Source organism: Zonotrichia albicollis, chromosome 2 (assembly GCF_047830755.1).
Source record: "Zonotrichia albicollis isolate bZonAlb1 chromosome 2, bZonAlb1.hap1, whole genome shotgun sequence".
Classification (NCBI taxonomy): domain Eukaryota; kingdom Metazoa; phylum Chordata; class Aves; order Passeriformes; family Passerellidae; genus Zonotrichia; species Zonotrichia albicollis.
Window position 1 is genome coordinate 56,219,590 of NC_133820.1, and position 15,969 is coordinate 56,235,558.

The 15,969-nt window shown below is 38.4% G+C and overlaps 1 protein-coding gene across 1 annotated transcript in view; it reads left to right on the forward strand.

Annotated features, from left to right (window-relative positions):
* Nucleotides 1–15,969, forward strand: part of DDX10 (DEAD-box helicase 10) — a 155,195-nt gene that overhangs the window by 111,461 nt on the left and 27,765 nt on the right. Inside the window, exon 16 of the mRNA XM_005482551.3 lies at nt 1,504–1,560. Within this exon, the coding sequence (XP_005482608.2) occupies nt 1,504–1,560 (57 nt within the window). The remainder of the gene's footprint in view (nt 1–1,503; nt 1,561–15,969) is intronic.

Consider the following 15,969-nt stretch of genomic DNA (forward strand, 5'->3'; position numbering starts at 1 on the left):
CTTTAACACATTAATAAGACAGCTATGTTGTATGTGTCTGCAGTAGCGTGATTTTTTTTTTTCTTTTAGTTTCCCAGCATGCATTAAAGGCCCTGGTATGTAACCCTGAGTGTATTGAGTTGTTTGAGTCAGACAGCTTTGCACAAAGCATTGGGGAATTGTTTCATTTTGATTTGGAGGGAAGAGGTTGACTTACACAGAAAGGGATTTTGAAAATAAGCTAACACTTGTATAGTGTGGGCAATTGGGAGACTTGAAAATGGCACATACCTGGCAAATGTCTCAAAAGGCCCTGAATTTAGACACCAGCTTTGAAAATCTTGGTGGCTGTGTTCTCTTTTTCCCATGCCTGCAGTCAAACACTGCTTTTCTGAACAACTTTGTGTGATACTTACCAATATGTTTTGGCAGCACCATTGTGGTGAAATGGCACCAGGACTACTGAAACTGTAGCTTTCTCCTTACTCCCATGAGTGAGCTGATATGTAACTGCAATTCAGCCTTCTCTGTGCTGAAGTGCTGACCATGGACTGATGTTAATGTCTCCTTTTATGTGAACTTGAGTCTAAGTGTGCTGATGCCAGGGTGGCCTGTGTTGCTCAAAGAAACTGAGTTGTATTTCAGAAATATTTTTAAGCTAGCATAAAAGTTTCAATACCAATGTCATCAGGATCACTAAGATAAGAAGAGGGAGCAGTGTGCTTTTCTAGAGGATGTGCTCTCAGTTGCATTTCTGTCTTTTCCTCATGAAATAAAGAATTTAAGGGATGTTCAATTACAAGGACCTGACAGTATAAATATAGAGATAATACTTTAGTTGGTGTAATAATAAACAAAACAAGCAGCAATAAATGTCATTTGATTTGTCATTTGATCTTGGGCACTTCTGCATGCTGACAGATCTAGCAGGTGGCTTTGGATGAGTTTTTTTCTGCATTTAGGTAATTTTCCTGTAGCAGAATCTTTTTGGTTAAGAGATCTTTGTAATGGTTTCTGAATCAGTGCAATTACTAAGCAAATGCTGTTGTAAAGTGTTTGTTGGTAATGGATATATGAAAAGCAGAAGATGTTTTAGCTTTCACTTCCCAGTTACTTAAGCAATTCTGAAGTTAGGAAAATTTTCATTTTAGTTTAAGTGGATTTTATTTCATTTTAAGTCACTGAGAAATAAGAAAAATTTGATCTCTTAGTATAATTTTAACTACCTTATTTTACAGGCAAATACTAGCTCTGTTGAATTACTCAGCTGCATTATTCCTTTAAGAGTAGTAAGTCTTGGTAAAATATGAGCTTCGATCCTTCTTGTAGTTTTATTATTTCCTTTAAGAGCAAGAAGAATAAATAGTGTCTCATTCAGATCTTTCATGTATTGTTTTCAATAATAACCAGTCTAACGTGTACATTAAAAATACCTAGATGACTCAACATTAATCTTAAAATATTAAAGAAAAATAAAAACAGTGCAAGAGTTTGCTTTAAAACTGTACATCTTGTTTATTTCAGGAGAAGAGGCTAAAGGAAAAAGCAGCAAGGAGAGAAGCCAGGAATAAGAATGCACAGGTAAGGGGTTTTGTTGTTTTGATCAAGCGACTGGTTGAGGTTTTCAAATTATTTCATTGCTTTCTTTAATAAACAGTGTTGGGATTAACTGCTCTTTAAAGGCATTTTCTCTTTGCTTCTCTTTTCTTACTCCCTTCTTCTGATGTGGTTGTAATAACTTGGTATAGAAGGATTCCGATAAAGCATGAATATATATGTTTGTGTGTGTATAAATGCATAAAATGTATGGAAGCCCTTTGGAATTTCATCCTCTTCATTATGTATATCAGGTGAGTAGCAATTTCAGCTGAAGTACTGATGCCATTTTTTTCTCTGACTTGGGTCATATTTATGATTTGTAGGCAGATTATTTTTTTTGTGGACCAAATCTCGCTCCAACCTTTTTCTGCCAAACTTCTTTTTAAACAGCAAGTATTTACATGGAAGTTCATTCCTTCCCCTCATTACCCCAGACAAAACCTGTGTTATCCTTTTCTTCATGTTTATGTTACTAATTTCCTAGAGGCTGTTCTAGTTTTTCATGTTGCTTGGATTACAATAAACCGAAGTTTCATTCAGCTGCAGTGATTTCTGGAATATGGACATGGGGATGTGTGACACTGCATCTACTTTTGCTACACGTGAATAGTTACAGTTTCTTCTTGACAGTCGGCAAATACCTTACTCCCTTGAGAAAATCGATAATGTTCTTTGTCTGATTTTTGCAAGCTGGCTGTGCTCTGGGAGACTTAAGTGTAGGAAGATGCTGCATTGTGTAACTCTGAAGTGGAAAGTAATTACAGTTTCAGATGAAAAGCCTAGTTATGCTCAGTTTTAAGTATGATTCTGCCTTCAAAGATGGCAAGCTATGAGAGCTGTTGGCATCATGACTCCCCAATCAAGCAATAGAAATTTTCTGCCTGTAATTGAATGTATAAAGATGCATACTTTTTAATGCATTTAGCAAGCATTTTAGGAAAATTACAGAATGAATAATTAACAAACATCTTAATAAAGGGAGAAAACATTGATCAAATCAGGCTGTATCACATTCATGAATACTGCTTGGAAATTTTGCCTCTTTTTAGGGAATAAAATATTATTCAGCAGCTGTGGAAAGAAATCCATTTCTTTCAAAATTATCTGCTTGCTGATGTACATCTCCTATCCTGTTCTTGGCCAGGCGAATGAATCTGTCAGTGGTATTGGAAAGTGAATGAAGTTGATCCCTGTTGAGGAGTGATTTTTGTGGTGGGGAGGTTGTGTGCCCGTGGGCATGGTTTGGGTTAAATGTGGAGCCTTAGCCCCAAGCCCACAATTTTATGCACTCTTGCCTCTCTTCTGTGCAGCACTTGCATTTGGAAAGCTGATTTACCTGTGCTGGTCTGGTGTGAGATTGGCACATGCTCTCCTTGAGGGTACCAGCTGTGTAAAGCTGCTATTGCTTTGACTTCATTTTATTCTGGAAGCACTTAGCTCACTCTCTGCAATAAGGTGCAAGCCTCAGGAGCTGACGTGTCTCCTTGATGAAAACTGTTGGGATTTTTCTGTTGTTTGGAGGCTATTCTTGCCAGAACTCTGTGCAGCCAAGTCCTGTCGTTTTCAGTGTGGCTCATTTCAGGGAAAATGCTTCCACTGGGAAAGGCTGCCAGCTTGGACCTGGGCTGTTAATGCCTGGAAGTGGAAGGGAGCAGCAGACAGTAGATAAAGGTGCCAGTTTCTGTCTGCTGGGTGTCTGAGGAATTAATTAAGAACACTGCCTGCTTCTCAGGATCTTAGACATGAGGCCATAGTAGTTAAAGTTCTCCATAGTCTGTGTGGGATATGACTCAAGCAGCTTGTACAACATACCTAGGGGAATAAAGAAGGAAGAAATGGTAAAACACAGAAACTATTGGAACATAAACCAGTTTAGAAAATATATGCTCTCTAAGTCAGGAGTTCAGAAAATGTTAACATTTTCACTAGAGCTTTCATAATATGTCTTGTGACCCACTTACTCTGCTATACACTAGTACTTTGGTAATTAGTAATGTTTTCTTGAAAGAGAAAGCAATAAGGAGAGCCAAAAAAAGTAGAAAAGGTATTTTTAGCCGTGTTAATGCAGCTTAGCAGCTGGAGAAAAGGACTAGATCAACAATTATGAGTAGCCAGTCACTTCAGAGCAGCTGTGGCCATAATTTGTTTTCCACATCCTTCTGCTTTATCCTCTTGTTTGTTTTATTAATTGTCTCCCTTGGGTTACAAACTCCTTGGGTTACAAAGTATTTTGCTATCTTTCGCTAATACACAGCCTGCCAGGTCTGACATGACCAAACCAGAAATTTACTTTCCCATTCTTAGTATTAAATAATAATTCTTTGTGAATTTAGGGAAAAAAAAAAAAAAAGAGAGGAAAAATTAGAGGAGAGAAGGATGTTCTCTCTTTTCCTCTGGTGCTGCAGGAGCAATTGCAGGGAAGGTTTTGCTCAGCCTTTGTCACGCTGGGACAGGCCAGGCTTGCTGCAACTGGAATTGACTAACCAGATTTTGGCACGCTCTGCTGAGTGTGCCTGAGCAGGAGATTAGATGAGTAGGTAGCTGCAGTGTTATTGACTCCACCTTGGATAAATCTCCATGCAATAAATAAACTAACTAAGAAGTGAAGACTCTTAAAGGATGCTTTGGAGAAAGTATTTCTAGGTGTTTTTGACGTTAATTAAATTTTCATGCAAAAGACTGTGAAAACAGATAAAACAAGTTTTCTGATATATTCTTAGTGAAGAAAAACTGGAAATTTAAGGTTTTGGATTTTTTTTTTTTTGATCTAAATATGTTTGTCTCCCATTTTATGAGAATTTGATGTGATATGTACAAATGAAATGTTTTAAGATAAAAAGAAGCAGATACTTTGTCCTCACTCAGTACTGATTAGATTATAGTTCTCAAACCCTCCAACAAATTTCAATACTGTTTACTTGAAGAGAGGTTTCAATACTGTTTACTTGAAGAGAGTCTGGAGAAAATTAGGTAAGAAGTAGTCTTTTGAGCGAGAAGTAAAGCACTGAGCAGCAGGCAGTGACAGCTGCCCCAAGACAGGAGCTGGGTGAAACCAGCCCCTGGCCCAAGCAGGACATCCCTGTGGCTTTCCCAATTTTTCTTGTAGAATATACACATACTGATTTCTTAATCTGTTTAAAGTACTTTCAGGTTTCAACCAGTTTTTAAAGATCCTTGCCCTGCTAGCAACTGTTAGCTGCAATGAAGCTGAACAGGACTGTATTTCTCCTTTAGGGATTTTAGTCTTTTGCTACCCCGGTGCCTTAGAGCACTACTGATGTGTTGAACATTATGTGAAGTGAGGAAGATTTTGATTTCTTAAAAAAAAAAAAAAGTTTTTGTAGGAAAGGAATTTTCTGGGAGCAGCTAAACAGGTCTGTGCTTCAGGAGTGGAGAGCAGAGCAGGAGTCAGGAGAAGGTGCTGTCCCCTGCCCAGCACTGATGTGCTAGGTGATCCTCAGCCATCAGCTCCCAGCATCATGCAGGAAGTGGTACCTGGTCCCTGAAAGAAGGCATTGATTGCTGTCTGCTAGAAATAATTTGGATGTCATCTGTAAGCAGTGTCAGGAGGTAAAACTTGCTCAGTCATGGCAGTTCGGTGCATTGATTCAGGTTTTGGCAGTCCTGTAGCAGTTACGCCATGCTGGTGTCCAAAGCAAAATAAAACCTGAAAAAGCTCTGACTAGCAGAGCAAAAGCTGTTTATCCAAGGTCCTTAAGAAAAATGGATTAGCCTGCTGAAAACTTAGAGAAATACAGCTTGAACACATTTTCCTTACTGAGATGTTTTTTCCTATTTTCACTGGACAAAATTGAGGATGGGGATTCTTACCCAGCTGGATAACTGATTTGTGGAAGAAATCCAAGAGCTCACTTGTCAAGGGTGTTTTTTCTCGGGAATGAATGGTTGCTGAATAATTACAGAACATTAAAAGATCGACAGCAACAGCAGGATAATAAATATGCTTTAACTTCTCTCCTCTCTTTCTCTCCTGTTCTTTCCCCAATATATTTTGCTGTTCCCACAGGAACTAGTGCTTGCATATGAGATTTTACAAAATACATGCTGTATATATAATTGAAGATTTTTCAGAGTCACAGTCTTTCTGCTGTGAGCACATCTACAAAATACACGTGGGTGAGCAAGGGCCATATACTCAAAAGATATGGCAGATTCAGGCATTGATACCTGCCTATATCACACCTCTGCAAGATACAATGCTGCACCCCTGAAGCACAGACCGGTTTAGCTGCTCCCAGAATGCTCAATGTAGCATTCTCTTTTCTATGCCTTGTCCCATACTCTGTTGAGATTTTAACCAGAAAAATGCTTATACCCACCATTTTGTTTTAATCTCTAGCACCTCCCATGGAATTTGAGATACACTTGCCAAATATAGCTCAAGAAATCTTTGCACCATGTGCAAAAATTTAAACAGGAAGGGAGAAGTCAAATCCCTTGAGTAGGTGTGACTGATAATCTACTCATAGAAATATATACTTCAGAATATTGTGAAAATTCGTCATCCATTGTGGATAATTCCTGTAGTTACTGGGTTTATAGCACCTCTGCTTCTGCCTTGAATTTTCCTTTTCTTGAGATCTAGTCTATAGCTTGTGCTCAGGCTGGAGACACTGGATTCAGTGTGAACGTGAACAGTAATTTCAGTGTGGAAAGGAGGTTTAGAGGAGTGAAGGAGGGATTTGGTCTGTCTCTCCTGTGAATCCAGGTTCCCAAATCCCCTTGATCACTGAGGCCACCGAGTCTTCCTGTGAAAGTATCATGGGATAACTGGTGGTGAGTAGTGAAGAAGAATTGTTCTGGTCGCTTCTCATGACCCTCTCATGGATGGTGTTGAGGAGGCATTGCTTTAGCTCCCTGTGATTTCTGGAGCTGGAGCAGGGTTTCAGGGCCAGATCATTCTGATGGTCTGGAGAGTGTTGAGGTTGTGGAGTTTGTTGTTCTTAAGGAGAGAGTTTTGTTGTCCTGGGGTAGCCTCAGGACAGGCTATGTCTTGTCACTGCTGTTTGATAATCACTGTGAAGGTCTTGACATTATTCTTCATCAATAATTATTTTTTATTCTGAAAACCACAAAGAATGGCAAAAAATTAGGTCATGTTCATCTACAAAAACTTGCAGTATGTTTAATGTGAGGAGCTTACAACTGAAATTACTGTGTTAATTTCATCCCTTTTAATAAGTCAAACTTCTTTCTTAAAACAATCTCATTAACCTTAGTTTAGAAGTAGTTTTGCTCTGTTAACTCTAATGTTCTGGATGCAAATCCAAAAGCTGTAAGTAACTTTATTTATTCAGTGCAAGGTTTGAGTGTTTTGAATTTCTTTGAGAAGCTCTGTGAATAAACAGAGTAATTTGGGATATCAACATCTTAACATATTAATTTAGGAATTTCATTTCAAAGTCAAGTCATGGAAATGGAAAATGAATTCCTGATTCTGAACTACTTGTATGCTGAAACATTTTTAAAATTCAAGATATTCTATGATATTTTAAGTTAATATTTGAAAGTGGGTATTATGTGCCTGTATGGAAATGTTACCTGTGTTGAAAATAACATTGATTCCAGTTAATATAATGATTGAATTGCTTTAAGTAAAGCTGTAATAAGTCCTGTCTTTTCTGCAATTAAGAATTTATATGATTAAACCAATATTACAATGTTGTGACCCTGAACAAGTTACAAGTAAGAATTCTGATGGATTGATTTGCCAATTACCCATGCTTCTGTAAACCTTTTCATTGCATCCAACAGCACACTGAGGATTTCAAACATATTTATCAGATTAACCATTTAAGCTAATTGACCATGGCTATAGCAATTGAATTTTGTGAGTATAATGTTCACAACTGTTATTTTTAATCATATGTGGTATGTGATGAGAATTTGCTGCTCTACATGCCAAAAGCTGATGTTTTACCAGTCACTGAGGTGATTTCTTCATAGACCTGGCACAGAAGCATAGTAGTGGGACTGTGGACCTTGCAAATACTCTCTTATTCCCTGAAGGTCTGCTGGGATGAGGTTGATGCACAGTGGATCAACACAAGTGCATCTTTCATTACCATTTCTGTTATAACTATACCTTATTTCTTGTTTTGTGTTCACTTGCACATTTATGGTGAAGAGAGGAAGCTTCTTTTTTCTTCAAACTTTTGGATTTTTTTTTCCAAAATTGGTGGCTTGCAGGGGAGCTTTTGATGAAATATGTAATGTGGATTTTTAAGAGCAGAGTAACAGAATTTCTGGCATGTTAGGGAGCACAAAGGTTATTGTCTTACTTGATTGTAAATGATTGTTGAAAATTTCTAGGGCAATACTGATGAAATTTCTCCAGTAGACTCCAGCAATATTGTACTGTTAAATTCATTGTTCTTCAGGAAAACATTTTGTTTTTAGAATGTCTGTGTAAGTTTGATTGGAACAGAGGTTTTGGAGACAACTGCTGAGCTTCAGAGCTTTCAATGTGTTAAAGACTACACAAATTTATTGATTTCAGAATCAACAATAAATTGGCATTTTGACGGGGAAAAGAAACACTTATGTTTTCTTATTGAAAGTTTAGGCTGTGAAAATTGCAAACTGAGTAATTATGCCTTTCGCTCTTCCTCATGACTTACATGGGTTTGTAATAATTTATTTGTATCATATAGTTACAAATAACTCTTGGTAGTTGTAGAATTGAGGGATGCTTTGGCACCGTTCTACCAAAGCTCTTGGAAGGGGCTCAGCAAAGAAGTGAATCTTTACTTGATTTGCTGCTTCACATCCACCTCTCTTCAGAGCAAAGGAGGTGAATATGACTCTGCTGCATTTTTACTCTTTGTCTGTCTCTGTGGCTGTTAGGAGCAGGATTCCACCATCAGGTGTTTGCCTGCATATGGCAGTGTGGTATAGCACAGAGAGAGCAATTCAAGAGCTCTGCTAGCCTTGCACAGTGGCATAATTTCTTCCTGGCTTCCAAAATTTCTTGTTCAGTTTCTTCACTGATTTAACACCCTCCTCAATAGTCTCTCTCTGAGCAGCACATGGAAGATTGTTTTGGCCCTCCCTGACTCTGGCCATGGAATAAGAGGCAATAGCCAGTGCTGCAGCAGCAGATCCACCAGTATGAAAAGAAGAAAAAAAAAAAGCTGTTCTCAAATGTTATAAACCTTTCTTTGAATGTTTTCTTCTTAGTAAATAGACCACTACATGAAATTAATTGTAATGATTTGCTCTATGTTGCTCCTTAGTAGTGTTTAGTAACCAGTATTTGAAATTTCTTTCCCTCTAAAGCACAAAATTTAAAGCTGTTACTCCAAGCTCATTGGCTGTGTTCCATACATGTGTGGAGCAGCAAAATGTTGTATATCAGTGTGGAGTTCTTCTTGCCTTTGGCTCACCACAGTCCTTTAATGCCATATTCAACACAGTACAGAAGAACTGCCTGGAACTGGACTTCTGGAGATCTTCACCCTGTTTTCCACCTCTGCTCATAATCCTGAAGAAGTGAGAAACTCCAGCCAAGGCAGACATAATGATCTTAGGCTTTCAGCAGCCTTCGCACAAAGCTTTTATTTGGGAAGTAGGTATTTTCTCTGGATTGAGAGGTCTTTTCCTGTTCCATTGTGAAAAGCCAGGTGTATTACATTCCTCAATTCTATCCGTAAAAAACATTGTGCAGGTGATTGCATTTCACAAGTAAACTGTATCAATTAGTTCAAATTTATTTATTTTGCACCTTGGTTTGTTCTGGTAGTACTCTGAGCTGCTTTGCAGCTTTCCTTATGTGTTTGAAACTTTCTTAGATTGTAGACTTCAGATGCAGGAGTTTTACTTTGTTCCATATCTTAGATGTGAACTTCAGAATGAGTTAATTGGCTGATTAGCAGGGGTAATCTTTCAGATGTGTTTTGATGACATCTTCATGCAGAACACAGTGGTATTTAGTTTTAAATTAAGCACTTCTGTTTTCTCAGCATCCCCCCTGTTTATATTCTTGGAATGTGTTACTTGCAGTATTGTACACAGTCTGCTGTAGCAGTTGTAATTGCTACTAGTGATGAAAATTGATTTGGGCAATCAGAAAACCATTATCTGCATTCTGACTGATAATGCTGCAGTTACCAACATCTTAAAATTCTTCTGGTGGTTGTTTTTTCAGAATGCTCTGGGGTCCTGCAGTCACCAGGATTCCAGTTGCTTTATGCTGAATCTTAAGCGAGCATTAAAAGAGAAAGAAAAAGTTCTTGGTTGTTCTCTCAAATATATTTTTTCCCCAGAGTTTTTAAAGATTTAGTTTTGTCAGTCCTCCTGTGCCAAATATATTAGATCAGGAGTAGTGCAATATCCCTTGTTTTACCGCAGTGTGCAGAGATTTTAATAAGATTTTTGTTCTTTCACACTATCAGCTGCATTGATAAACCAAGCAGTTTATTAATAAGAAATGCCAAGCTAGTAACTAACACGTGGTTATTTAGTACCTCATGGGAAATCTGGTAAGCCCATACTTCCCCCAAATGAAGCTCATCTTAGATATAGGTCCATTAGGACCTGGGTCTTTCTGTGTTGGTTCCCTCAAAGTTCCTTTTCTTTAAGGCCTAATGCTTCCTTTTTGTATTGTTTTGTTTTGTTTTTTCCTCTTTTGTTTCTTCCATGAAATTTGTTGTGGCCTTACAGGTTTCTTATCTCTTGCTATTTCCTTATCCTGTTTTCTGTTTCTTTTGAAGAAGCTAACTTCAAGTTGCTATTGCTTCTATTTGCTTACTTTCTGCTGTGGGGAAAGAGCTGCAGTAAAGGGGAAGAACAGGAAGAAAGATAATAGCGTCATCTAGTAGCAAAGCCTTAGGAAATGTGCTCAGTATTTTTAGAGAAAAGTTTTGAGGGGCTTTTTTGTTAGCTTTGTTTTCTTCATACTGTAAGGTTTCATATTTTTCTGATGTTCTTTCAAATGAATATATAGTGGTAATCTTTTGCTGGGCTGTTGCTAGGATTCACGTTTTAGAAGATGCCTTGTCCAAATGAAGGTGCAAATGAGACCATATGCCAAAGTCAAGAGTACAGATTTTATTTAACAGTAAATGTGAGATAAGTAGAAATAAAGTCACCACCATATGGGTCCTGCAGCAGCCTGCTGGCCCTTTTTCTTCTGGTCTTCTCTGTGGTGGGGGTCCTGGAGTGTTCTTATGGAGTCACCACTTTCACAGTGTCCAGGTCCCAGGTTTGCACAGTGTCGATGTGTTCCTACAGCTGGAGTTGCATGTGTATAAGGAATTGCTTCCTTTCTCACAGTTTGCCATGGTGGGAATTTTGGCAGATTGACAACTGATCCTTCCTCTCACTTTAAGGAAAATACTTACAAATAAGTAGAATTTTCTTATAAGCAGCTTTGCAAAGCAAACTGTTATGACTGATAATAAGGTAAGTTGAGCATATGTCAGTAAGGCAGTCAGCAGCATGTAATAGGATTAGACCTGGTTTATACAAGTATATTACTCTCCTCTCTTCATTCTTTTTGGACAGTCTGCCAAGGCTTTGAAATTTTCAGCAAGAAAAATTCTGGGTGGACAGGGGAAGGTGATTAATTACAGTCACAGTAAGCGTACATTTACATGAGTGGCTGTTTAAGGTGAAAGCTCATAAAGATCATTAAGTTTTATAATAAATGGCAATCTCAGTCCATTTTCTTTGCTAATTCACGTGCTGTTAAAAATTCCAAAAGTTTTTAGCATTTTTAATTTCTCATCACCTAATATTCTAGCAGACTACATATCTACAAAAGTAGTGCTAAGGGTTATTATAACTGTTCAAGGTATTTACTAACTTAAGAAATGCATAGAATTTATGAAATTCATCCTTCCTGGGTACCTGTACAGCATAACTCTATGAATAAAACCAAAGCTTTCTGTTTATAAATTAATTTAAGTCATAGCCAACCAAATCAGAGTAGGATAATGAGAAAATTAAAACATCTTTAAACACCTTCTCCCTACCCCTCCCAATTTCCTGGGCTTAACTTCAATCCTGAGTTCTCTACCCCAGGCAGGATGAGTGGGCTGTTAATATGGTTGTGGTCAGTTCATCACACATTGACCCTGGTGCTCCTTCTTCCTTAGCAGAATGATTCCTCACCTTCTTGCCCTGCTCCAGCATGGGTTTCCTCCCAGGGGAGACAGTCCTGCATGGGCTTCTCCAGCATGAGTCCTTCCCCAAGCTGCAGTTCCTCACAAAGTGCTCCAATGTGGGTCCCTTCCACGGGGTGTAGTCCTTCAGGAAAAGGATGCTGCAGTGTGCATCCCCCATGGAACCCCAAGTCCTGCCAGCAAATCTGCTCCAGGGTGGGCTCCTCTCTCCATGGGGCCACAGGTCCTGTTGTCATGGGTAAGAGGGGGACCTACAGATAAACTTTACTAGAGAATCCATGTCTGCAGGGCTGACATCTGTTTTTCTCACATTTGCTCACCCCTCTTCACCTGCAGCTGTGCAGTTTTTCTTCCTTCTTTTAACTTTATCTCACAGGCACTGCCACCATTGCTGATGGGCTTGATTTTTTTCAGTAGTGGATCTTTCTTGGAGCTGGCTGGCATGGGCTCTGTCAAACAGTAGGGGAGCTTCTGCTGGCTTCTCTCAGAAGCCACCACTGTAGCTCCCCCATGCTACCAAAACCTGCTATGCAAACCCAAGACAGGGACCCAGCTGACAGATGTAAAGCAAAGAAAAACCTAAAATTAGAAGAGGTAAAAATAGACGATGGGAAGCTGTCTGATTGATCTTACAAGCAACACATTTATGCTTAATTCTGTCAGTTAGGTTTGCTGTATTTGTTAGGTCAGACTGTGGCTCAGACAAAGTTTACAGTAAAGCAAAAAGTGTCATGCTGAAAAACATTGATTTAAAATTTGCTTTGAAGTGTATAAAAAATTGGCATGTCTTAAAAATTGGTTGATATGGCCAGGCTGTTCGGATTTATCCCGTGACCAGATCAGAAGGATCAGATCACTGTTTCAGCCTCAAGACAGGAAGACAAATTACTTATTAACTTTGAAGGTAGTTTACTTAGATGTTTATCAGAAATATTCATCTATATGATGCAGTTGGTGAAACGGCTTTTGATGTCATGATATTGCATCACAAAAAGGAATTTTCTAGTGAGTGTATTTGTGAGGGAATTGCATCCAGTTCCCTCTGTTGCCAGTGAATGCAGAGTTTGTCTGTACCATGACAGAAAGACAGGTCCTGTATTTGTTTTCCCTTTTCAGAGTTGCCATGTGGATACAGGTGAGGAGTAAGCTTGGAGCTGTACTTGCAGGATGCTGGCTTCACTGTATGCATGTTTATTCATTAAAAGCTCTTCTGAGACTGGGCTGCTCTGACTGCCATGGGTTGAAAGCACTTTCTGGGTAGTCAGTGCGGGATCATTGTGACTTCCTGTTGTAGTTCATCTTGAACTGTTTTTTAATGTCTCTGTTCTCATAATAATGCCAATGATGCTGAAAAAATTCAGGAAACACCTAAATGTAGACAGAGAGCAAGAGATTAGTGCAGATATCTGATTCACCAACTAAAATATGAATTCTGTTAATTTGCTCTGCTTAAAATGAGTTGACGTACTTAATTCATTACTACAGATTGATGAGATTAGTTTTTCAGGTGCTAAAGAAAATATCCTGTATTGTTTGTTCTGAAAGGCATTTGAAAGACAATTCCCTGTGTAATTCATTAGGCATTGCATTTCAAATCCAGTCTTCAGTTGAAATAGGTTTCAGATTTTTACAGATTCTGTAATTTTACAAATTGCTAACTGCATTTGAGTGTGAGACACTGAGTGAATTAAACTCCTAGAAGGCTTCTTGGTAGGAATCTAAAGAACATTGAAAAGATTAATGCAGCCTCCATATATAGAAGGGCTTGGGGATTTTGTTCTGTCACTAAGAGCATTCACAGTAGCATCAAAATATTCTAGAATTCTGGAAAGATATCCCTTTGTAAAACTGCCTAAAAGATGTATAAATATCACTGCACCTGTTAAAAAATGGTTAAAATAATATTAGATAGATAAATTACTGTATAATCCAAGGCTCTGATCTGTCTCAATAAGCAGGTATTGACTGAATGCAAAGATCATTTTGTGGCCATCTGAGACCTATATTATTCTAGAGGCTTTCCATCTTAAAATCTATGAATATAAGTCATATGGATTGATTGGATGGATTTCTGTGTTAAAGAATTCTCTTTCTGCTTCCAATTTTTAGCTTTTTATGTTAGCAAGAGGAATCAGAAAAATCTTGTTCAGTTCTGGTTCTTGATAGCCAGAACAAAGATAATGGCTGACTCAGTAACTCATTGCTCACTTATGGATAATATCTAGTGAAGCCTTTTCCAGACTGTGACTGGTATGCCAGTTTTGGAGCAGGTCTCTAAGTCCCTCTGGAGAAATGAGGTAGATCAAAGTAACTTTACAGGTGCACTGGGAGTGCCCCTGGCTGGGGTAGAAGATAAGCAGCTTGGATCTGAATGGATCTGCTGAAGCATTTCTGATTGATAAGTAGAAACTAGGAGAGTGATTCACTTAATCCTTGTTGATGTTCTCTTTTAGTAACTTCCAGAGAAAGGCAAAGTACAGTGTAAGCTTTCTAGCCAGCTTGAGTTGTTGTATAGTGAGTTTTAGTTCCTTCTCTAATCTGGTACAGTGACTCCTACTGATCATTCTGTTGTTTCCTGTCTCATTTTAAGCCTGAAGTTAAAATATTAATCATAATACTGATAAAATGCCAATTCTCATAAACATTGTACTTCCACTGTGTGTGAGAAATGCTGCCATAGACTTCTGTTTTCATGCATTCTGGGTGTCTTCTGGCTACAGCCTGAGCAGCAGGGTCCCAGGAGGAAGAGCAAGCTATTTCTTCAGTAGGTAGTGGCAGTTAGGCTTTCCCTGTCTCCTGGAATGAAAGAATGCTTTGGGTTGGAAGGGACTTGAAAGATCATCTGGTTCTAACACACTACTGCCATGGGCGGAGGCACCTTCCACTAGACCAGGTTGCTCAGAGCTCCATGCACCCTTGCCTTGAACACTTCCAGCCGTGGGGAATCAACAGCTTTTCTAGAAACATCTTCTAGTAAGTCTGGAAGTATTCCAAAAAGAAGAGTCTTTTTAAATTATATGTGCTGTTAGACAAAGATGATTTGGCCATAGTGAAAAATCCATGTTGTACATAAATTGTTCGTCAGTTCTGTAATTTTTCTTAGTGTATATCATGTAGACCTCAAAGCAAACTGCAGCTATTTTCAATAGTATCTCCAGAATGTGCACAAGAGAATAGTTTCAAACATACAGCGAGAAATTGCAATTTTCAAGTTTGGCTTTTTTGTTTGCTTGTGTTTTCTGCTTTGTGCTGGTGTTGAGTAGGACTTTTGCTTTGTCCCTCTGCATACTGATGTCTGAAATTGTCTTTGGCAGTAAGATGCTTAGCGTGTTTGAAGTTGTCTTAGTATAGTACCACCCTCAGAAAGAGACTTTTAGCTCAAGCATTTTTCAGATACTTGAGTCACAAGCTCAATACTAGAATGAAATAGTGTAATAAACATTATTAAAAAGAATGATCTACTTGTCCTGATATTTTTGCCCTGACATGTTTCACCATAAAAGAAAGCGATGTAGCTTTTTTGCAGAACCTTTTGCTCTCTTCCTGGCTCTTAATTGGTAGCATGAAACATCAGTAAGATCTATAGCTGCTAGAGCTATTCATTTGTTACCCTCACCATTCAATGGAAAGTTTTCGGTCTGTTTTTACTTTTAGGCTGCTGTAAAATGCTGAAAATGCCAGCACAGAAGTCTTTGTCCATCAACCACTACAGATGTGACTTTACTGTAGTTATAATACATGTACTTTAAGTATGGTATTTGTATGCAAAGATAAAATTTGCCTGTTGGAAAATTGTGCCAAAAGCTGGTGATAAACTACTTCTATTGCAATACCAACAACCATCTAACTTAGTGAAGGAGCAGGAAATGTCCTCTGTAATTCTAGTCATATTTTCCAGGCTGGCCTTAGAAAAACTTACTTACTGTAAGGAGCTTCTAAACCAAATGAGTCTTCCATACATCCAACTGAAAGTATTTCTAGAACACTCATTGCTGGTGAATGCAAGTGTTATTTAAAATAGTGTTATGTAAGTCTTTGTAGACTGAATTTTTAAATTGCCGTTTAGCTTTGAATTCTGGAAAGCTTTTCCTTGCATGCTACCTTGACAAGTTAATAAATTGTTGTCCAGTATGTTACTCTTTAAATTTTGCTGACCTTGTGACTAGTACTAAGTGCCTTGTGATCTTTCAGTGCGTTTTTCCTCACAGCAGTCAGTAATCAGGATTTACTTCCATTCACATGTGCA